Source organism: Centruroides vittatus, unplaced genomic scaffold (assembly GCF_030686945.1).
Source record: "Centruroides vittatus isolate TY-2023 unplaced genomic scaffold, ASM3068694v2 scaffold_373, whole genome shotgun sequence".
Taxonomy (NCBI): Eukaryota; Metazoa; Arthropoda; class Arachnida; order Scorpiones; family Buthidae; genus Centruroides; species Centruroides vittatus.
In genome coordinates this window covers 261,709-281,338 of record NW_027122704.1, presented here as the reverse complement: position 1 = coordinate 281,338, position 19,630 = coordinate 261,709, and the positions used below count along the sequence as shown (strand labels likewise).

The following is a 19,630-nucleotide window of genomic DNA, read 5'->3' as shown; positions in this document are numbered from 1 at the left end:
TGTTATATGTAAAAAATTTCTATGATTATATTATGAAATACACATTAAAATTATGGAGAAAATGTTGTAAGAATAATAATACATTATTATTATTGTTATTATTATTATGAAAATTTCACTGAAATTACACAGAACTATTTAAAGAAAAATAAATTATTATCCACATCTTTTTTAAGTTAAAGAATGCTTGAATAAATAATAATAATTTGTGTAAATTAAGTCATTTGATATAATTCAATGTTAAATTTTTATTAAATTATCTTTTCTATTTTTTCCATTAAAAATAATGATAAAACTCTTAAACTTTCATATAGTGGTTAAGTAGGATAAGAATTTATGTGATGATGATATACAATAGACAGAATAATTTTATAATGGATGAATCTATCCACTAGAAAATTATAGAAAATTGATTCCTTCTTCAATAAATCTTTTGAGATAATTACAGTCTTTAAAAATACAATTTTCAATACTTTAAAAAAAAAAAAAGATGGAAAGAAGTGAAATTAATTTCACTTCTTTCCAATTTAAAGTTAAATCGTGTAGTTTATTGGTGGAATAAAAAAAAAAACAAAATTTAAGCTATTTTCAACCTACATAATGAATCATCCGCCTTCTTATTATTGAAATTAATTAAGTACAGAACGATAATGATGATGTACTATACATATCGTCGTTTAATGATTAACAAATATTAATTCATGAATTCGTTCCAATTAAGTTAAACGTCCAATTTACAATTTCTAATGAGGTATATTTTAGTTAATTATCTGCTTATCAATATATTGCCTACGTAAACTACAGTAGTTGTTTGTATACAATGAATGTAACCTATACCAGTAACGAATTAAATACGATTTTTATAGCTTTATATTCTCTTTGTTTTCTATCTCAACACCAAACGAAGTACGTTTACAATAATTTATGTTAGTTTTTTAAGCATGTTTTTCTTTTCTTATCAGACAAGGACCGCATTAAAATGCATCAAAAGGATCGTATCAAAATGGCAACCCACGTACTGTTTTCATCCAACGTCAAGGTAATTTTCACCTTGAACCGACCTCGAAAACAGTTAACAATTTATCCATATATAGGGAGAATAACACAATAATTGAATTCCTTTAATTAATTTTAACAGTAGAAATTAAATAATTTGTAATTCGTGCGAAACGAACAAAATGCGCTATTGTGTAACACTTATAAAATCGAATGGAGAAGAGGTTAAAAAAAAAATCGAAATTTTTAAGAAGTACAATAATAAAACTTCATAAAATTGTAGCCTAGTTTATTAAGCATCGATAGGAAAAAAATTTCTCCTGGAATGAAACGTATAAATGGAACGAAACTATGCTAAATAGGTTGGATTATATTAAGTTCAGGTCAACTTAAATATAGAAATTTAGTAGGAGGAGAGACTATCGAGAGTGAACTTTAGACTTTTTACAATTAATCGGAACGATATTTGCCAAAAAATGGTCATTTTTTAATACGTAAAGTTAAGCGAAACTCGACAAATGTTTGCACAAATTGCTCAGTTTGATTCATGACCTAAAAACAATCATTATGCCCATTAAGATTTTAAAGACTGTTTGTAAATCGTGCAGAAGGTCAACGTCGTTAATCTCTCTTCCTTATATTAACGCAGTTAAACAATTTTTATCGTTTACGAAATTAACATTAATTAAGACAGTTTGAACGAGTTTATTAATTAGCATACGTAGCAGCAACACACTAACGAGGAACAGATGTATTGAAATGTGCTTATTAACGCTTATTGGATGAGTCGAAAGCTCGAAGTTCGATCGATAATGCGATAGAAACGATCGAGTTTTAAGATATAGAGCTGGAAATATTTATCATTATTCAATTATAGGAAGTTTGAAGGGCTGCAGGTTTTAGCAAAAACTTGTTTCCATATAAAATTTCCTTATTTTATTGTCAATAATCATTATATTAAACCGGAAGGGGCCTTGTTCTGTTTAAATTAATAGGAATTAGTGCCAAGTTTTCGGTAGCGATAGCGCGAGAATGCTAAATGATCTAACGGCATTAATGTTTCCTCACGCGAGCTCGCCCCCCCCCAAAAAAATACATTAAAAGCTTATATCGTTTGATGAATATTAAAGCTTTTTTTAAATAAAAAAAATATATATATATAAATTAATGATCCTCCCTAGATGATGAGGGCAAGTCGAGTTAGAAAGTAGAGCAAAATACTCACCAACTGACAGAATCGCATGCAGCTACACAAGCTTTCATCATTGTACTACATTCATACAAGTATCCGTTGCGACTAAGCGCAGTCAGAACCCACGCAACACATATTCCCGTTTATTCCCGGGGCTATTTAGCTGGGAGCGAGTTTCGACGGAGTGACACCAGATGGAGAAGAAACTGCAAGTAAATCGTTAGTGCACGGGTGCAGCTGCATCCTAAAACTCCGAACGATGCTCCTTCATCCAAAATTAACAAGATCTCACGTCACGAATGTTGCGCATCACCGGAAAACGTGCGCCGACCAACTTTTTTTTTTTTACGTCCCTTTTAATCTCTACAAAAACTGTAGCGACGACTTCTAAATTTAGAGAGAAATTAAAGGCAGTTTATTTTAGTATCCGAGTGAAACAAAGTGTTTCTTCGCTCTCTCTCTCTCTCTCTCTCTTTTTTTTTAAATCGGCAATTAAATTTGCATAAACTCCATTATCCTTCGAGTGAGCTTAAACGAGCATCCTTATAAGGGATTGCCGCATGGAAGGCCTTTGGCGGACGGTAGAAATGTCGAAAAAAGTGCACTTAGTACATATATATATATATAAAGGTAATCGGTGTTTAAATCTGGTTTTCTTCTTCTAGATGACGTCATGTGTAGAGAAATCACTCTCGCCGCACTACTGCAGGTGTGAACTCAGCAGGGAAACAGCCAGATAGAATCTAGTTTCCAAGGTCGACTCGATCACGTTTCTTATTTCAAGCTGTTTTTGGAAGTTGACTTTACCTGCATTTCTACAAATGTGTAAACAATGAAACGGCTCGATCTCTCCCCCTCTTCTTTTTTTCGCAGTTGCCCTCGATGGGTGCAAAAAAAAAAATGGTTAGTGCAACCCCGCTACTGTATCCCGAGTAAATTATTACGTAAAATAGATTTAATCGCATTTTTTTCTTCTTCTTTTTCTGTTGTACAGTTCGATATTGTTATAAGGATAACGACAATGTGGCGTCGTAAAATTGCAAATGTTAATTTCACGTCTCGCCGTATTGTCAATATTAAAAATGTAAGAAACAATGTTGAGAAATACAGGCGTAGAAAAACTAGCAACTAACGAAAAAAAAGTCGCTTATGATTGATTACTGTAATTGTTTTCTTTTACTGTATCCATCTGTATATTGTTTTATAGATAAGATACGATGTTATCGCTTTAATAAACATATGTAACACGAAAATTAATTTATGAAGTTTGTATTATGACAAAACTATTTACAGATTAAATTAGCTGGTTACATTTTGAAAATAATCATCGCAAACAATGCCAAATCTTCAAAACGAACTTCTATTGTTTAAATTCATTTACATATAAACTAATAACATTAGAAAACAATCTGCCGAGCTAGAACTCGAGAGACCTAGAACAATTAACCTACTAAGTGAAAGAAAAAATTCTCTCTCCACCTTCTAAGATAGGTTTTTTTAAAAAAAAAAGTAAAGAAAAGATAATTTAAGAGCTACTTACCATTGCAACAAAATAGAACTTTTCGAATTCCTCTTCCTGATCTTTGATTCCACCCAGAGAATCAGCAACAGCTTGGTGTTTACTCAGCATCTCCTCTCCTTTTCTGCATAGCCACGTTAGCACCTAAACAATATAAAGAATGCCGATAACTTGGTATTTTTCTAAAGATAAAAACAGTAACCATATAAAGAAGAAGATTAAGAAACAATGTTTCCAAACTGTCAGTCGCCAGTAAATGTTTTTAAAGGCGTGTTGCAAGTGTCCTAGCCACGCTGTGTCAGAAGCTCACTTTGCTAATGAAAAGTAGAAATAATTTCCATTGTTACTAAAAACATTCAGACATTTTGGAGTCGAAAAATAATTTACCTGCATTTAATTTTTATGCATAGAAAGGCGAGCTGCTAAGACCAAACGAATTTAAAATCACTTTGAAATATAATCTTACTTTACCGAGAAGAGAAAAAAATTCTGCTATATCAATTATACAACGATCCAAAAGTATATTTTAAAATGAATAATTTCTGGCATTATAGGAGAATAAAATTCCAAGAAAGCTTTTATCGAGGAGATAATGAGCGCTTTGTAAGTAATTAGGAAGCGAGCTTCACTCCTTTGACTGTTAAGAAAGCATTGACCTTCGAGATTAATAATTGGACAGGGAAGTTGTTCCGTGTTAGACATGAATCATTCTGAAGTCGGTACTTTAATTGAGAAATCACATGACCACAGAGATGAGTCATACCCTACTGCATACCATTCTCCACATATCGAAAAGTGTATGGCTTACCTTCACCACTCCAAAAGGTATACCGCTGCATCGTATAGATGCAACCAAGTGAGATTTCGTGCTTGCACAATGAACTGTGATATAGGGAAAAAAAACTACATTTCCATAAAATTAAACATAAGTAAGTCTAGTTTCAGTTCAACCCTTATGAAAAGATCATTATACACACCGATATTCCATTACAAATAAGCCACACTTAAGCGCCGAATTCTATAATTATGATTTAAAGATGATCGGTTTACAACTCATTAAAATAATGCGTTAGTCAAAAAAGGAATTACATGTTTTTATTAGAAGAATTATAGCGATAGAATTACGTTATTCGAGTTAAAAGGATCGAATATTCTCCATATTAAAAATATTCGATACAGGGTTGGGCATATGTTTTGTTAAATTCTTCATACTTCAAGATCATAAAAAGGGGGGAGTTTGAGTTATAGTCTTTCTTGGAACGAAATTCCTTCTCTGTTATGTTTTTTTTTTTATATCGTCTGTATTATGAAACTTTTGAAAATATTTTAATTTAGTATAAGCGAGATCACGAATAGGTCAAACTGACCTAATTAGTAATAAATAAAAGCATTTAACAATTGTTTAGTGGTCATTAGAACAAGTCTACCTTCACATTTCCAACTGAGAGATAAATTAACAACAAGGGTTTTAAGTTCAGGATACAATCTAGGCTGATCGAGCGATTTATAAAATATTTTTAAGCGTAGAAAACACTCGTTTTCTTGTAAAACGTGACGAGAAAGCATTTATTAAATGACTAATGCTCACCTTCGAATATAACAATATCATAAATTTACACCCGAGCCCATTTCGGTATAAATGTAGCCTAAATTGTGAACAGGTTTACAAGTAAATATTTAAAAAAAAAGCAAGAAATAAAGTTTGGAAAACAGAATTCCTCCCTCCCTCTCTCTCTCGTTGAAATAACCTCTTAAGAGGTTACTTCAACGAATAAAGCAAATTTTCATGCAAAAAAAACAAGTAAATGTAATATTATAAGAGTAATAAAAGTGGTAGAAAAATAAATATTTTAAACTTAACTGCACGTTTATAGTCAGTGAACCATTCTCGTAAACTCCAGTAAATTGCACTCGTCTGGAATTACACGAGGATGGTTTGCAATTTATTTTATTTTTAAATTCGTTGGATATAAAAATTTGACATAAATACGTGAATATTTATATAATAATAAGATTTGTATTATATATTACTTGAGTATGTTTAAATATTTTGGCATTTACAGAAGCTATTCTGCAATAACTACAAATGTGGCTTATTGTTAATTCTCATTTCAATTCTGTAAATTGATTTATATAAACACTAAAGCAGCAGTGTGTAATGTATGTTCTATGTTTCACTAACTTAATGGAAGAAGCTTTGAGTTTTATCTTCTACATTTTTTTAAACATTGATTTTAAAAAGGGTGTGTGTGTAAGTGTAGTGTTTGTTAAGAATAGGAAGAAATTATTATTTAAAAAGTAGGAATTGGAATGAAGTAACCTAAATTAGCAAGATATTGTGTCAGCGTATTAAACTAAGCAAATTTAAATATCATCTTAAGTCGACTTACCGAGCAAAAAACACCTTTTATACTAGTAACAACGTGTAGATTATGATCTTTAATACACTCATCGGAATTTATAATTATCCAAGACGAATTTCCCAAATGATTACTTCATAATCTCATTAAAATTTAGAATTTTTATGACTCCATGTGAAACTTCCTTCGTGCAGTCCATCACGTAGGCATTTGAATATTTTAAATATGCTTAAAGGATAACTTGATCCACTTTTAAAAAGGTTTTTTTTTAACTATAATAAGTGTAGAACCTAATTGGTTGATAACTGCCAAAGAAAACTATGAGGAATGACAGCGTAAACATTGAATAGGGGGGTAAAAAAGCGAAAATAGTGGCAAAGAAGGTAAATATTTTCTTAGAAGATATTTACTGAATGATTAATGTGTGGAACTACAAAGTGTGTGGTTTTAAAATGATTAGTACACTTTTTAACAAGACACCTATTTTTAACAGGATACAGGAAAGGTGGAATAGCTTTACACCCTGTTAAACTAGGACTACCACGGGTGAAATTGTTAAAAATTCGGTTATACATAAAAAGAAGGTAATAAATTTACAAGTAGGCGGGCCACCATTTAATGAACATTGTTTATCCGGGGCAAAATACTGCTCTTCTGATACATCATCATCTCTTTCATAAAATGACGTAAATGATGATGAATTACGACAAAATTTTGCAAAGTGAAGTAAGTTTAGAGCCCTAGTTTTAAGGTGCTAACAGATTACCAGTAATGGCTCTCTTCCACCAGGATTCTTCAGATCGTCATTGTTATATTTATAAATAGATTTTCTAGATTGTTTTAAAGATAAAAAAAAAGAAAACACAAAGATCATCTTTATGGAGAAATGCAAATGGAATATCAAAATCCGCATTCAAAATTAATTAATAACTAGTACAACGTGTCGGGTCAATACTAAATCGATCTCGAATGTAAGAGTGGAGAGGTTATTATACCAGTTAACAGTGCTAACAAGAGTGCTACATCAAGTACCTGTCAACGTAGATTATATATAAACATAAAGAATGATACCCCATTGTTTATGTGTTGCCTAATGGGTCAAGTTAGCTAGACCAGTTATGCCATCAATTATAAATAAAAAGATAGAGTTATGCAAATAAATAGGAAGGGTTTTTTTTTATTATTTTTATTCTGGATAATATCATTCTTCCTTAATTAAACCATTATGGAGCAAACAATTCAGCAACCTGGATATCGCTAAAAATAATCCACTGTATTGAGTGGAGTGTAGAGTCATGATTTTGAAATTTTTTGACGAGTTACGAAGAAGTTGGCACGAAGCGAGATTACTTTTTGACAAATATCTTTTAGGTCAAGACAAAACAAAGCGGTTTGAATATATCCTGAATATGAAATGCAGTTAAATGTTTCTTGCACAAAACGCCATTTCATTGTTAATCACGGTTTCCGTGTAGACCTACTTTCAAATATGAGAAATTTTATGCTGGTATAATTAAATGAGTTTTTTGACCGATAGATTTTAGTTAAATTAGCGTAATTGTTGAAGAATTTAATACCCTAGTGATTTAATTGCTCTGAAATTCTCAATGTCGAAGAGATCCACGAACGTTTCGGGAAGTGTTCGGAGTCTGGTTACTTTCTTCGTTATTTTTACGGCGGAAATGAGTGAATTAGCGCAATGCACATTACTCACTGGTGTTTCTTACAAAGAAACATGCGATCTAACTGCCATTTCGGTTAGCGACCTTAAAGGATGGCGGCAAAGGTCTTGCCAGGATGATAAAGGCTCCGACAATCAGAGATCGCTATCTAACTGACCCATTTCATCGGGCGGAAGGAGTGTGAGAAATTGGCCGTGATTATACCTGGGTTAATACCTGGTCATCGGTCCGAACAACGGAGTGTTGTTCGAAAAGCTCACGGATGATCCGGAGCGGGGTCGACAAGGTCGAGATGATGTTGAGACTAGAGCACTCTTCATTTGTCTATCTGATGATTACCGGGTTAATATCTACTTGCGCATTTCGTGTTACACAAAACCAGAGAAAGTAGGGGTTTGAACGTCAAAAGTAAAATATCACCTGTCACTTTAAGCAAGGGTTACTACATGAAATATGAAAAGAGTTCAATCCGAATTTAGGAGAATCTGGTTGCTCGATGTTTCCTTCTTTTGATACGAATTCTAATTAAAACTCGGCGTGTCAATCGAAGAGCTTTAAAAATAAGGGAAATAAATATTCTAAAAAAACATTCACGAATATACTAAACAGAAGCGTGACGTAATTGAGTGACACACGGCAAGACGCGCCAACACGAAACAATAACTACATCGTGACGATAAAATATAGGGCTAGATATAACCGATTCCATCGCAGGTAATAAGTAGGACTGCGTAAGAAGTCCGCAGTACACCCTTGCTTAATTAAAAGTGGAGGCAGCGAAACGGGTGTCACGCCCATACATCACGTCTTCTATAATTTTTCCTATACACTGTCTGCTTACACGACCATTTATTTATCTGCAACCGTAAAAAAAATACACATCTCAACAACCAGAAGGCCCTCAATAAAACTTTCAAATTTCCTTTTCTGTCGTCCATCTAACAAGTAATCATATCTGAGAATAAAATAAGAATATATCTTCAAATCCAATCTACTGATAAGATCAGTAATCTCCAATTGAACTTTCAGATGAATTTTCTATCGAGTTCTCAATTGATAAAGATTAAAAAAAAACAGCAAAATGCAAATACATCGAAATGGAAAAATTTCTTAATTAAATCTTAAAAAAAAATTGAATAAATTATTAAAGATCATTTAATAAAATTATAATTTAACGACAATATAATTTTCTGCATCTGCGTGTAATAACCGTGAAGGCTTCTCTGTCCATTAAGTTGTCTCCAACGAGAATTCAAAAACTGACTTTAATGTCCTTTAATGTTTAAATATAATTAGATTCAAAACAAAAAACAAAATTATTTCGAATTATTCTAGCAATTTTTATCATAAAAAGTAAATTTAAAGCGATTGCGATCGCACTTGGCTTCGGTTTCACACGGCAAAAACACGCGACCACCCCTTAATTCTTATTAAAAAAATATAAATTCCAGAAGTTTACCTGACTAGATTCTTCTTCCAGCATCTTAACTTGAAGACATTCTTCCAACCTTGTAAGCCTTTTATCCGCTAATTTGGCTAGTTTACCCATCGATTTTCTCAATTCTCCATACAAGTTACTCGTCTTCTCCAGACACTCCCTTAATTCAAACAATTACGTAAAATTTCGATTTCAACGCATTGTATTGTATAGAATTTCTTAAATATTTAAATACGTAAACGTTTAAAACATTCGTAGATGGATGGTTTTCAAAAGACGAATTTATCAATAAAAGGATTTTTATAACTTTACACGATGGACTTCATTATCATTATGTTAATTCAGATACAGCTGCGGCGCCATAGCGATAACACACGGATAAACAATTATATGATAACCGACGTTACGATGACAAAATATCTACGAATAATACTGTTAAAAGTTTATATTTATAACCTATTTTTAATCGTATATTTAACACAGGCGTCAGGTGTTAACGATTTAAGAACAATTACATATCGATCTGATTTAACAATAAGAAAACGTTTACAAGTTGGATAAATACTTTTTTTTAAAATTGATATTAAAGTGTATATATTCACCTGTAATCGGTATTATGGGGTGATTGGGTACCGTAAGATTCCAATTCTTTCAGAATAGCGTCTCCTTCTTCCTCCAGATGGCGCAACTGGTCGTCGTGGAAGGTCTTATTGATGTGTGATTTCTGTTCTTCTATCAGATTGTGCGTTACTGTACTGGAGGAAGGAAGCTGGTTGGCCTTCAATGTCTGCATAACTCGAACCAGATGGCGACCGGATATTCTGCAGTTACTGACGAAAGGCTCCAAGAACTTTAAGAGAACGAACAAAAAAGAAATCTCGGTTATAGCATCATTTATCTACTGTTTTGATCACTTAGTGTTTTTTTTATGGCTCTTTTTTCGCGTGAAAATAAGAAGTTGCATTGATTATTATTACTTGTTAACGTTTTTAGGAAGAAAATGCTTAATAATAAAACATCTTGCGTGTGTTTTGTTACGCTTCTGAGGCTATCTGATGTCGACAGAACTGGCTTTAAATTATGACAAAACATTCTTTGGCTTTCTATATATATATATATATTGCAGACGTTACTTTCTTTTTCTAGAATTTCTAAGAATTTTCATTATCAAGATGGAGTTTGAATTAAAAATCGATGAAACGAAAGCAGGAATTTCAATTAATTAATGCGTTTACACAGCTCTAAAGTAAACGGTTTCGTTGTTAACTGTTTAAATATTTGTTGTTTACATAATTAAAATGAAATTGTTTAAATTATATAGATTAAATGCTGCATACTTTACGGAAACTAATCCATTCTTGGTGATCGTAAACGTATTTACCACCGAATTCACTCAGTAGCTGCTCCTCTTTGACGTAAGTTAAAAGTTTCTCTCGATCATTTACAGTTTCAAACTATAAATAAATTTTTGAATTAAAATTTACAGAATATAAACTAAATTTTAAAAAAATAAATAAATAAAATCACTCACTTTCATTTCGCTACTAGGAAAGGTTACTTTATAATCATTATCCACCTTCCACAGTAACACTAAACTTATGCAATTAGGAATGATGTTCTACGGCATAAAACATTTTATTATTATAATTAAAGAACATTAATTCATATAAAATTAACATTAATTTTTAAAAAAATATACCTGAAGAAGTCGAAATGTGTCGTCTAAAATAGTCCAGACATCTTTAGGAGCTCCTCTTCCGTCTACCAATACTAAAAACCCTCGACGAATGACTTCTCGCCTGTAGAATAATAAAACAATTAAAACAAAAGAAGGAATATTAATCGAAAAATATTAATGAAAATTAATATTATTCTTACGTGGGCACAGCGTGGTAATAAGCTAATAATTGACACAGTTCGGATGGTGCTATTTTCTGTTGCAGAAGAGTGCCAAATATCACGACCATACTTCGACCTTTCATGTCGCGTGATCCTTTTGTGGATTTATACGAGAACAGATGAAAATTAAAATTAAATTTTAAATAATAATAATAATAATTAATAAATTAATTGTTCTACCTGGTAAATACGCGACTCCGGAATGAAGAATGTCTTGATTGACTTGGCCTATGGAGTTTGAACGTAAGGTTGTCTGGTCGTTTTGGCATCCATCTGAACTTATCCTGTTTTCATTATCTAGTTAAAAAAAAAAAAAAAAAAAAAAAAGGAAAAGAAAATGAGGATATTTCTAAATCATCTTTTTAATTTAGGGTGTTAATTTAGCACGTGGAAACGTTAAAAGTTCTCGTATAACAATTTTCAGTGATACCGTAGTGACAACTCTGTAATATATTTACGTAAGAATGTTTATTTACAGGATAATATTTACATAATGAGGATATAAAGAAAGAAAATCAGGTGAGTTAGGTTACCTCATAAAAAGATCCTTCCTCGACCGAACAATAATAAAATTTACATAGGTCCTTGCAGTTGTTGATTTTCCGTTTTTCCTATTGGTTAATTCATATATTTGAATTAACCAATTAGGTGTATATGTGGGTTAAATTATTCGATTCTATTCTCATTCAATTTTTAAATATATATAAACTTTTTGTTCTCTTTCAACTATAGTTCAGCCTAAACCATGCAAATCGGTCAACTTTTTCACTTCGTATCGATTTTTGGTACTACATAAAATAGGTCAAATTTTACTAAATGGGTAGTATGTGTAATGTTAGTCACGACTATAACCTTGATAATAGGTCTCGATACACATCATTTCTACTCTTCTAGAAATCGATACGTCACACTTTTTAAGCTTGTTTTCGAATCCCCGAAACGATTAAGTGGAGATCAAACTCAAGCTCTTTTTATTATTATTATTTTTTGGTTGCAAAAAGGGGAATATACGCATTAAACCGAACAATGGAAGAAAATTGGGAACGATTTTTCTGAAAGTAAACAGTTTGAGAGGGAAGATTTATAGCAAATATTTGAATGGAAGAAAAGGCCACCCGATGCGAGAGAAAATTAAAAAAAGGGAAAACAACCTCGGGTCGAGACCTCCTGAAGGGTTTCCAATGATACCAGGTAACCGTCAACATTGTTAAGATGACAACATTAGCGGTGGTGGTGCTCTTACCGAGTCGCTTGAAAATAAAGAATATAAACACCTCTAGAGATTCTTCGAGGAAAAATAATTCGAATTTCTTTTTTATCGCGTAGAGGAACTACAATTTTTTCGTTAAATTCTACGCTTTGTTTTCTATCTAGTAGTATAAATTACTTCTGTATTGACGAAATTGTCTTTTCAATATTTATTTTTACGTAATTTGATGAAAAAATCACAAAATAATAAACATATCAAATTTCAACTCGCTGTAAGTTATCTGACGTTTCACCGATAATCATCGGGTTTGTTTTCAAATGGGGAAGAAAGTTCACTCATTCGTGTGAAGTCAGTAGAAATTCAGTACTACTGCTAAAAATTTTTTAAATAGATTTCGCGTTACCCCCTTTCGCGAGAGTCAATAAACGTTAATTGTTTTATGGCTCTATTAAAAAATGCTTATTTTTGGGTTTAAAATCGACTAATTGACAACTGTTTTATTTTGTTTTACTCATTAGAATGTCATCTTTAAGATTTAACAGATAGTTTTGTTAGATTTTCACACATGAATTTTATTTTTAATTTTTAATGTGATATAGTCGTGTGTTAGGCTTAACTCGATCACCTAATTCAAAAATTGACATCGGTCAAAATATTATTCAATTTATCAAAATTCTTTGTTGATAGTTTAGATATAAATGTTTTCTCTGCACGAAATGAATCGATCGAAAAAATAATGAGGGGCCCATCAAAAATTCGGCAATTAATGACATGTTGTCGATTCTGTAATTTGTTTTTTTTATAATATAAAATATTCACACAATAAAACTGTAAAAAGGCATGCATATCAATATCTGAATGTTATCAAAATGCAATTATCAAAAATTTTATAATTTTCACAATTTGTATTATCTTAATTTAGTTTTAAAGTTTTTTGTCGCGCTTTGTGTATCGCGCGACAAAACAGTCGCAACGCGATCAAACGCAGCGATTTCATTCATAATTACTTATGTAGATCGGGCTAACTTTTCAGGTTTGTTTTGTTGTGCCGCGATGAAAAATGAATAAATAATAAAAGCAGATTATAATTAAAAGTATTTTTATCAGATTAATCTGAATTATTAGATTATAGAATAATTATAGCTATGCGATATGATTGTCGCGTAGTTGTAATTATTTTTCTTATATCTAATTCCTTAATGTTTAGGGTCTAATTAGCTAACTTCTAGTTGTTATATTTCGTATGAACGTGTAAGCATCGTTTCAAAATTGTCTGGTGGGAATTGACTGAGATTAGAACTACCCTCCACGTAAATCAAGGTTATAATGTAAACAAACGTTAGACAATCGCCCAGTGACGTAGCGTGGGTGTCAGCCGCCTGGGGCGGAGGAAAATTTCCCCGCCCTCTTATTTAGGTATTTTTACAAGATATTATTATTTATTGTGAAATTTTGCCGCTCTCACTACGCTACGCCACTGCAATCGCCGAATTAAAATTTAATTTTTATTTTAAATTTGTATTTTAATTTAAATTGACCAGTCGTAAACTGTAATATGTTTCTGATAAAATCTCAAAACAAATCGATTTCAGTCTAATTTTTAAAGAAAATCGATTTTCTTTAGAAAATTTTCCCGATCAATTTCTTCACTATGATGTAATGACGACAAAAGCAATACATTTTTACTTTTTTTCGGCACATAGGAGACCAAAGTGATCGCTTTAGTAAATGCAAACTTACTACTGTTTACTTTTCTATTTTTTATATTTAAAAATTCTGCAGGAATTTCTTTTCTATTTTTTCTGATGGTACCAACTAGCGTTAACCTGTCTTGCAATAAATCTGTAGCCAAACTGAAACTGGTGAACCAGTTATCGGTAGTTATATTACGGCCGCTGTTAACAATAGGCCTAGTTAATCTTTTCACTACACTGTCCGCAGAATTCGATACTGAGAAGGGTCCATCGGGCTGTTTTCCGCAGTAAACCTCTAAATTGTGCGTATAAAATGTTTTACTGTCTACTAGCAAGAATATTTTTATACCGTATTTATTTGGTTTACTTGGTATATACTGGCGGAATCCGCACCGCCCTCTGAATCCTTCCAGTTTCTCATCTACGGTACAGTATTCCGATACATTGTAATTCTTTATACAATTATTCGTAAATACATCTAAAAAAGTTCGGACTGCTGCTAATTTATCAAACTTTAGTCTTTCACCTCGCGTCTGTTTATCATCAAATCGGAGATTTGCTAACAAAAAACGAAAACGTCTCTCCGACATGGCCGTTCTTGCGATTTCGAATCCTGTACCGTCCGTTGTCCACATTTCGTTAACGTGACAGCGATTTACCTTTTTATACGCAGCAAGGTAAAATAATCCGATTAGTGCTTTTATTTCCTGCAGATCTGTTGTATTTGCATCACGTTCTCTTTCGTAATGCGGTTGTACTTTTTGTATTTGTTGATTTGTGTGTATGACTATGATATCTAAAATATCATCTGTTACGAACAGATTCCAACATTCAAAAATAGACCTTGCGTTTGTAGCCTCTCCAATGGGACCAGGTATAAGATAAATCAAGTTCTCTCTTCTTGTCTTCGTTGCAGGATATTCCCACATACTCCATCTGGTTCCATCGCGAGCTAGGAAAAAACAATGCTCACCTGTTTGTGATGACGAGGCTGCTACTTGTGATGATGAGGCAACTGCAGGTGAGCCTACTTCTGATATATCTTCGTTTTCCTCTTGCTCGGTGTCTGTATTCTCAGATCTAACTTCTACAAAATCACATTCTTCTTCCGAAGAAGCATCTTCATATACTATATTCTCGATCTCTGAATCGATCATAAAATCTCCGTACATTTTTACTTTACTATAGACAAGGCACTCAAATATAGTCTATTAGGCCAGGCTTGTTTCTCCTAGTTTCAACGGTGGCATTGCCTTATATACAGTTTTTAGATCTGTTGGCCGACCAATCAGGAGCTAACTCGGTTGCTCTCCTGCAAATCTGTTTCAGTTGGCATATCTGTCTCAACATGTCTAGAACTGAGGCTATCCGATATTTTCAGAAAACGAGTTCTAACGACTAAAACCAGAATTCTCCTCTCACTACTCGACAGGTCTTCTTGAATGTACTAGTCTAACTCAGAAGCAGAAATGAACTAAAAACGCCATAAAAGTGATTTAATGACACACCGATCTCTTCTGACGGCTTTATTTTGTTTAAAGTATATGAGAATATACATTAAACAAAATAAACTTGACAGAAGAAGGGCAAAGTACTGAAAAGCGTCCCGACAAATAAAAAAAAAAGGAATAAACAAATGTAAACAAATCATGTGTTATTTAGATTACACTGTATTGTGAAAAATAATCAAAAAAGAAAATTGATACCGATTCAGATATAAAAGCCGGTTTATTACTACAGTACAGTAAATATATTACAGTTTACGGTGTTTAATTTTTTTTTAATACAAATTTAAAATAATACTAAAATTCACAACTAGATATTCCATAGACTTACTATAGGAAAATGGAGTTTCCAGGAAATATTCATTGCTAAACAATTTTAAAAACATGTTTACTCATCTGAACACTGTCGAACATTTAATTAGCAATTTATAGCTTATAACGCGATTAAAACAAAAGAATTTATAGCGATTGTGTAAATTCGATTACCAAGATCATTTCCGAGGGGGCAGGACATTTTTTGGAATTTTATAGCTAGACTGTTTTCACAAGTTTCTGATTACTTAGTAAAAGTGAAAAAAGCCAACTTGCATCGCCCAATATACGAGGAATAATCATAAATTAATTATAAAAGTGATAAATAAAAATTATATGATAAGAATAAAAAATAATTAAATTAATTAAAAAGTAATTAGACATTACTTTTAAAAACAATATTATAACAAAAAAAACAAAAATTTAAATATACAAATAAATAACGATATGATAGGATTTAATAAACACCGCGCGACAACTTAAATGCGATAAAGTTATTGCGACACTCGCTATCGGCAACGGCGACAAATTAAACGGTTTTTTTTTACCCCCATCATGAGTCGCATGGGTCTGACAGACCCAAAGTATTTTTTTTCTCAAAAATGAGCGTTGTTATTCAAAAATATTTAACAGCATGTTAATCGGGATAGAAAGTTAGAAGAATATTAATTTTTTCAGATATTTTGGAAGAAAAGGCCACCCGATGCGAGAGAAAATTAAAAAAAGGGAAAACAACCTCGGGTCGAGACCTCCTGAAGGGTTTCCAATGATACCAGGTAACCGTCAACATTGTTAAGATGACAACATTAGCGGTGGTGGTGCTCTTACCGAGTCGCTTGAAAATAAAGAATATAAACACCTCTAGAGATTCTTCGAGGAAAAATAATTCGAATTTCTTTTTTAATTTTAATATATTTTTCTTCGCTACCGATCACTCATCGCTCCGAGATTTAACGATAGCATCTTATATTACAGACAGATAATCGATCCAATAAATTAGAAATTACAACGTGCCAAAAACAAATGATCAACTTGGCATTCGCAGCCATAAAACCGTTGTAATTCGATGCGCATGTTGTAATGTTAAACTTAAGCCGTTGAAATAAATTAAATTCAACCTGTTAAAGGATTAGCTACCAAGATTATGTCGAGAGATAAATTCATAACAAAGTCGAAAATAAAAAAATAAATATTATCGATACTAACGAGCTCTAATTTTCTGTTAGGATGGGAGTGGTACACGGCAATTTGTGTCGTCATTTTTTTTTTAAATTATTATTATTATTATTTTATTAATTACAGAAAACGATTCTTTGCAATGCTAAGAGCCGTGGTAATTCGAGAATATTTAGTAACGTTCTCCAATTCATTAGCAAGGTTAAGTTCAACGCATTGTAAAGTCTTAAAAATCACGAATTATCTTCAACTCTTTCCCAGATAAGAACACCATTACCGAATTCCTTCATCCTGACATAAATTATCCTCCTTGCATTAAGTTTTTAGTTCATACAGATAAGTCTATCCTCGGGCTATACGGTTTGTATTTTCAGCTTTGCATCTTCTATCGTTTCTGTAAAGTTTCGATAGATCTTTATCGTTAAAATAAGGTTATTGTCTATTGTTAAATGTGAAAAGGTAGTATTATGTAGAGATGTACAACCTCAATTAAGATTAACAGTTCTTGTACGAAAAATTCAATTTTCTTTAACAGGAAAGGTGTCTTCACGATTTCTCGTAGTGTCTGGCGTGGTACAGAAGTAAAAATCCCCGATCGTTCGCATAAATTTGGGAGGGTTTTCTTTTTCTTTTTTAGGGCAGGCAATGATCAGTGTTATCGACAGGTTGGATACACGAATTCGTGACGTCATTACAAAAGTTGCTGTCAGGATTACTTCTGTCTGTGCCTCAACTTAGGTCGGTTCTTGTGATGTTGGCACGATTACTGTCAACCTATTTATAAATCGTAAGTGATTTATAAGGCTCGTAGTAAAGGTCCGTGTAAGATATTCATAACTTGTGGTTTTCGAGGTGCAATTAAGTTCATAAACTCCAATAATAAATAGTATGTTTACGTATCTTTTTGCATTTCTCCTACGAACTACGCGAAATTAAAGAGGGGCTGGATCGTGTAGATAGTAAGCATTGACCGAGTATACGATAAAACAATATTAAAGCATATTACAACATTTATAAATCCATAACTGCCATTAACATACTAAATATAGGCTAGTCGTTCCGCTCTGACGAAAACGGAGCATCGTTTTTCATCACTTGGGGCCATTCGCAATGACTACAATAATTATTTTCTCAAGGCCGATTCTTCTTTCTTTTGATTAGTCATCTTCGTCGAGTGATATCGGTTGGAAATCTTAAAATTCCAAGAAAAATTTCTATTTTAATCAGCCAAAAATGACTAAAATTTGAACTAAAAATTAACATTTTTAATTTTCAAACTGGGATTTCAAGCAATAACATTAATTTTCCACTGAAAACTTGTTCTGATCGTGAAAACACAAATAATTATAAGGTTCACGACATTGAAATAACCTATTTTAAGCGGATATATATATAGGACCTTTACGCTTAGAAAATAATAATTAAATCAAAATTCAGTTGCGAATTCATTTAAAAATTGCAAAATTTGATTGATGAGAGATAAAGTTCAATTCAATTTTTACCTTTACCTGTTTCGGATATTTTCCCTTCGACTTCCTCCTCCGGGTGCTGCTGACACGAATGCTTTTTGGTTGTTTCCCCATCTGTAGCAGCCTGTATGGAATTATCTTTGACATCGACCTGTCCGACAGGGCAGCAGGATGAATAAATATGGTCGCATGTCCACGGTCTCACAACACTTTTCCACTCCAGTCTTTCGATTCCTCTTTCCACGGATACAAGAAGATGCTGAAGAAACGTGCTCAGTTTCTCATCGCTGGTATCTTGTGCCGTATATCCCTCTAACCAGTCCATACTGAAGAGGAAACTGTATTGTGGTGCATGGATGACACGTTGGTCAATTCTATTTTCTGTCCAATATTTAATCAATAGGGCTACACCACTATCAGTTTCTTGTAAACAGAAGTAGAAATCACCACACTTTAGAATGGCTTCATCGAGTTCTCCCAAGTGAATGAGTACTCGGCGATTAAAGTGCAGAGGCCAACCTTTTGATTTTTGAATACAGTTTGAGCGACATTGTACCTGCAAATAAACAAAACAACAGAATTACTTTTGCCATTTAAAAAAAAATCCCTACCATTAAAGTTCCAGTTTTACGTTAGAATGTTGCAATAGGTCAGTATGACGGTATTTTATTTAAATATTTTCCTTAAAAAGCACTCCGTATAACAGGATATTACACTACAAAGAACAAATGAAGGGAAAGACACTTAAAACATACTTCTTGAATGGATAAGAGAAGAGAAAAGAATTGGAAATTTTTTTTTTTTTCAATTTTTAAGAAATTCAAACGAGACAAGAGTCTTTAGAAACAAACAGAATTATTTCTGACAAGAATAAAGTACAGAATAGTACTGTCTTACAGAAAAAAAAAATGCAGCTCTGACCTGTGATTAGAAGAGAATAAAACGACCTTCACAATGCCACGAACACTCAACCTGGAGGTCTTATATATACTCATCTGCCAAATTTCCCGGATGCAATTTCCGATTAATTGCATTCTACATTAAGAATAGAAAGAGCTGACATTTATGCCCTAGGGGTGGTCTATAATAAAAAAGTGAAAGCGTGTCGTGTAGAGCCTTAGCCGATATGCAAGAGTGTGATACACGGACTTCTTACCAATTAAACATTCCTAAAAATC

At 32.5% G+C, this 19,630-nt stretch overlaps 1 protein-coding gene across 3 annotated transcripts in view; it reads right to left on the bottom strand.

The window, feature by feature from the left end:
- Window positions 1-19,630, bottom strand: part of LOC136988621 (uncharacterized) — a 136,112-nt gene that overhangs the window by 20,223 nt on the left and 96,259 nt on the right. For all 3 annotated transcript variants that reach the window (XM_067286526.1, XM_067286527.1, XM_067286528.1), the window contains 9 exons: window positions 18,486-19,008; window positions 11,267-11,383; window positions 11,066-11,180; window positions 10,887-10,986; window positions 10,719-10,805; window positions 10,525-10,641; window positions 9,790-10,037; window positions 9,209-9,347; window positions 3,729-3,851 (listed from right to left, as the gene is read on the bottom strand). In XM_067286526.1, coding sequence (XP_067142627.1) covers window positions 3,729-3,851; window positions 9,209-9,347; window positions 9,790-10,037; window positions 10,525-10,641; window positions 10,719-10,805; window positions 10,887-10,986; window positions 11,066-11,180; window positions 11,267-11,383; window positions 18,486-19,008 — 1,569 coding nt within the window. The remainder of the gene's footprint in view (window positions 1-3,728; window positions 3,852-9,208; window positions 9,348-9,789; window positions 10,038-10,524; window positions 10,642-10,718; window positions 10,806-10,886; window positions 10,987-11,065; window positions 11,181-11,266; window positions 11,384-18,485; window positions 19,009-19,630) is intronic.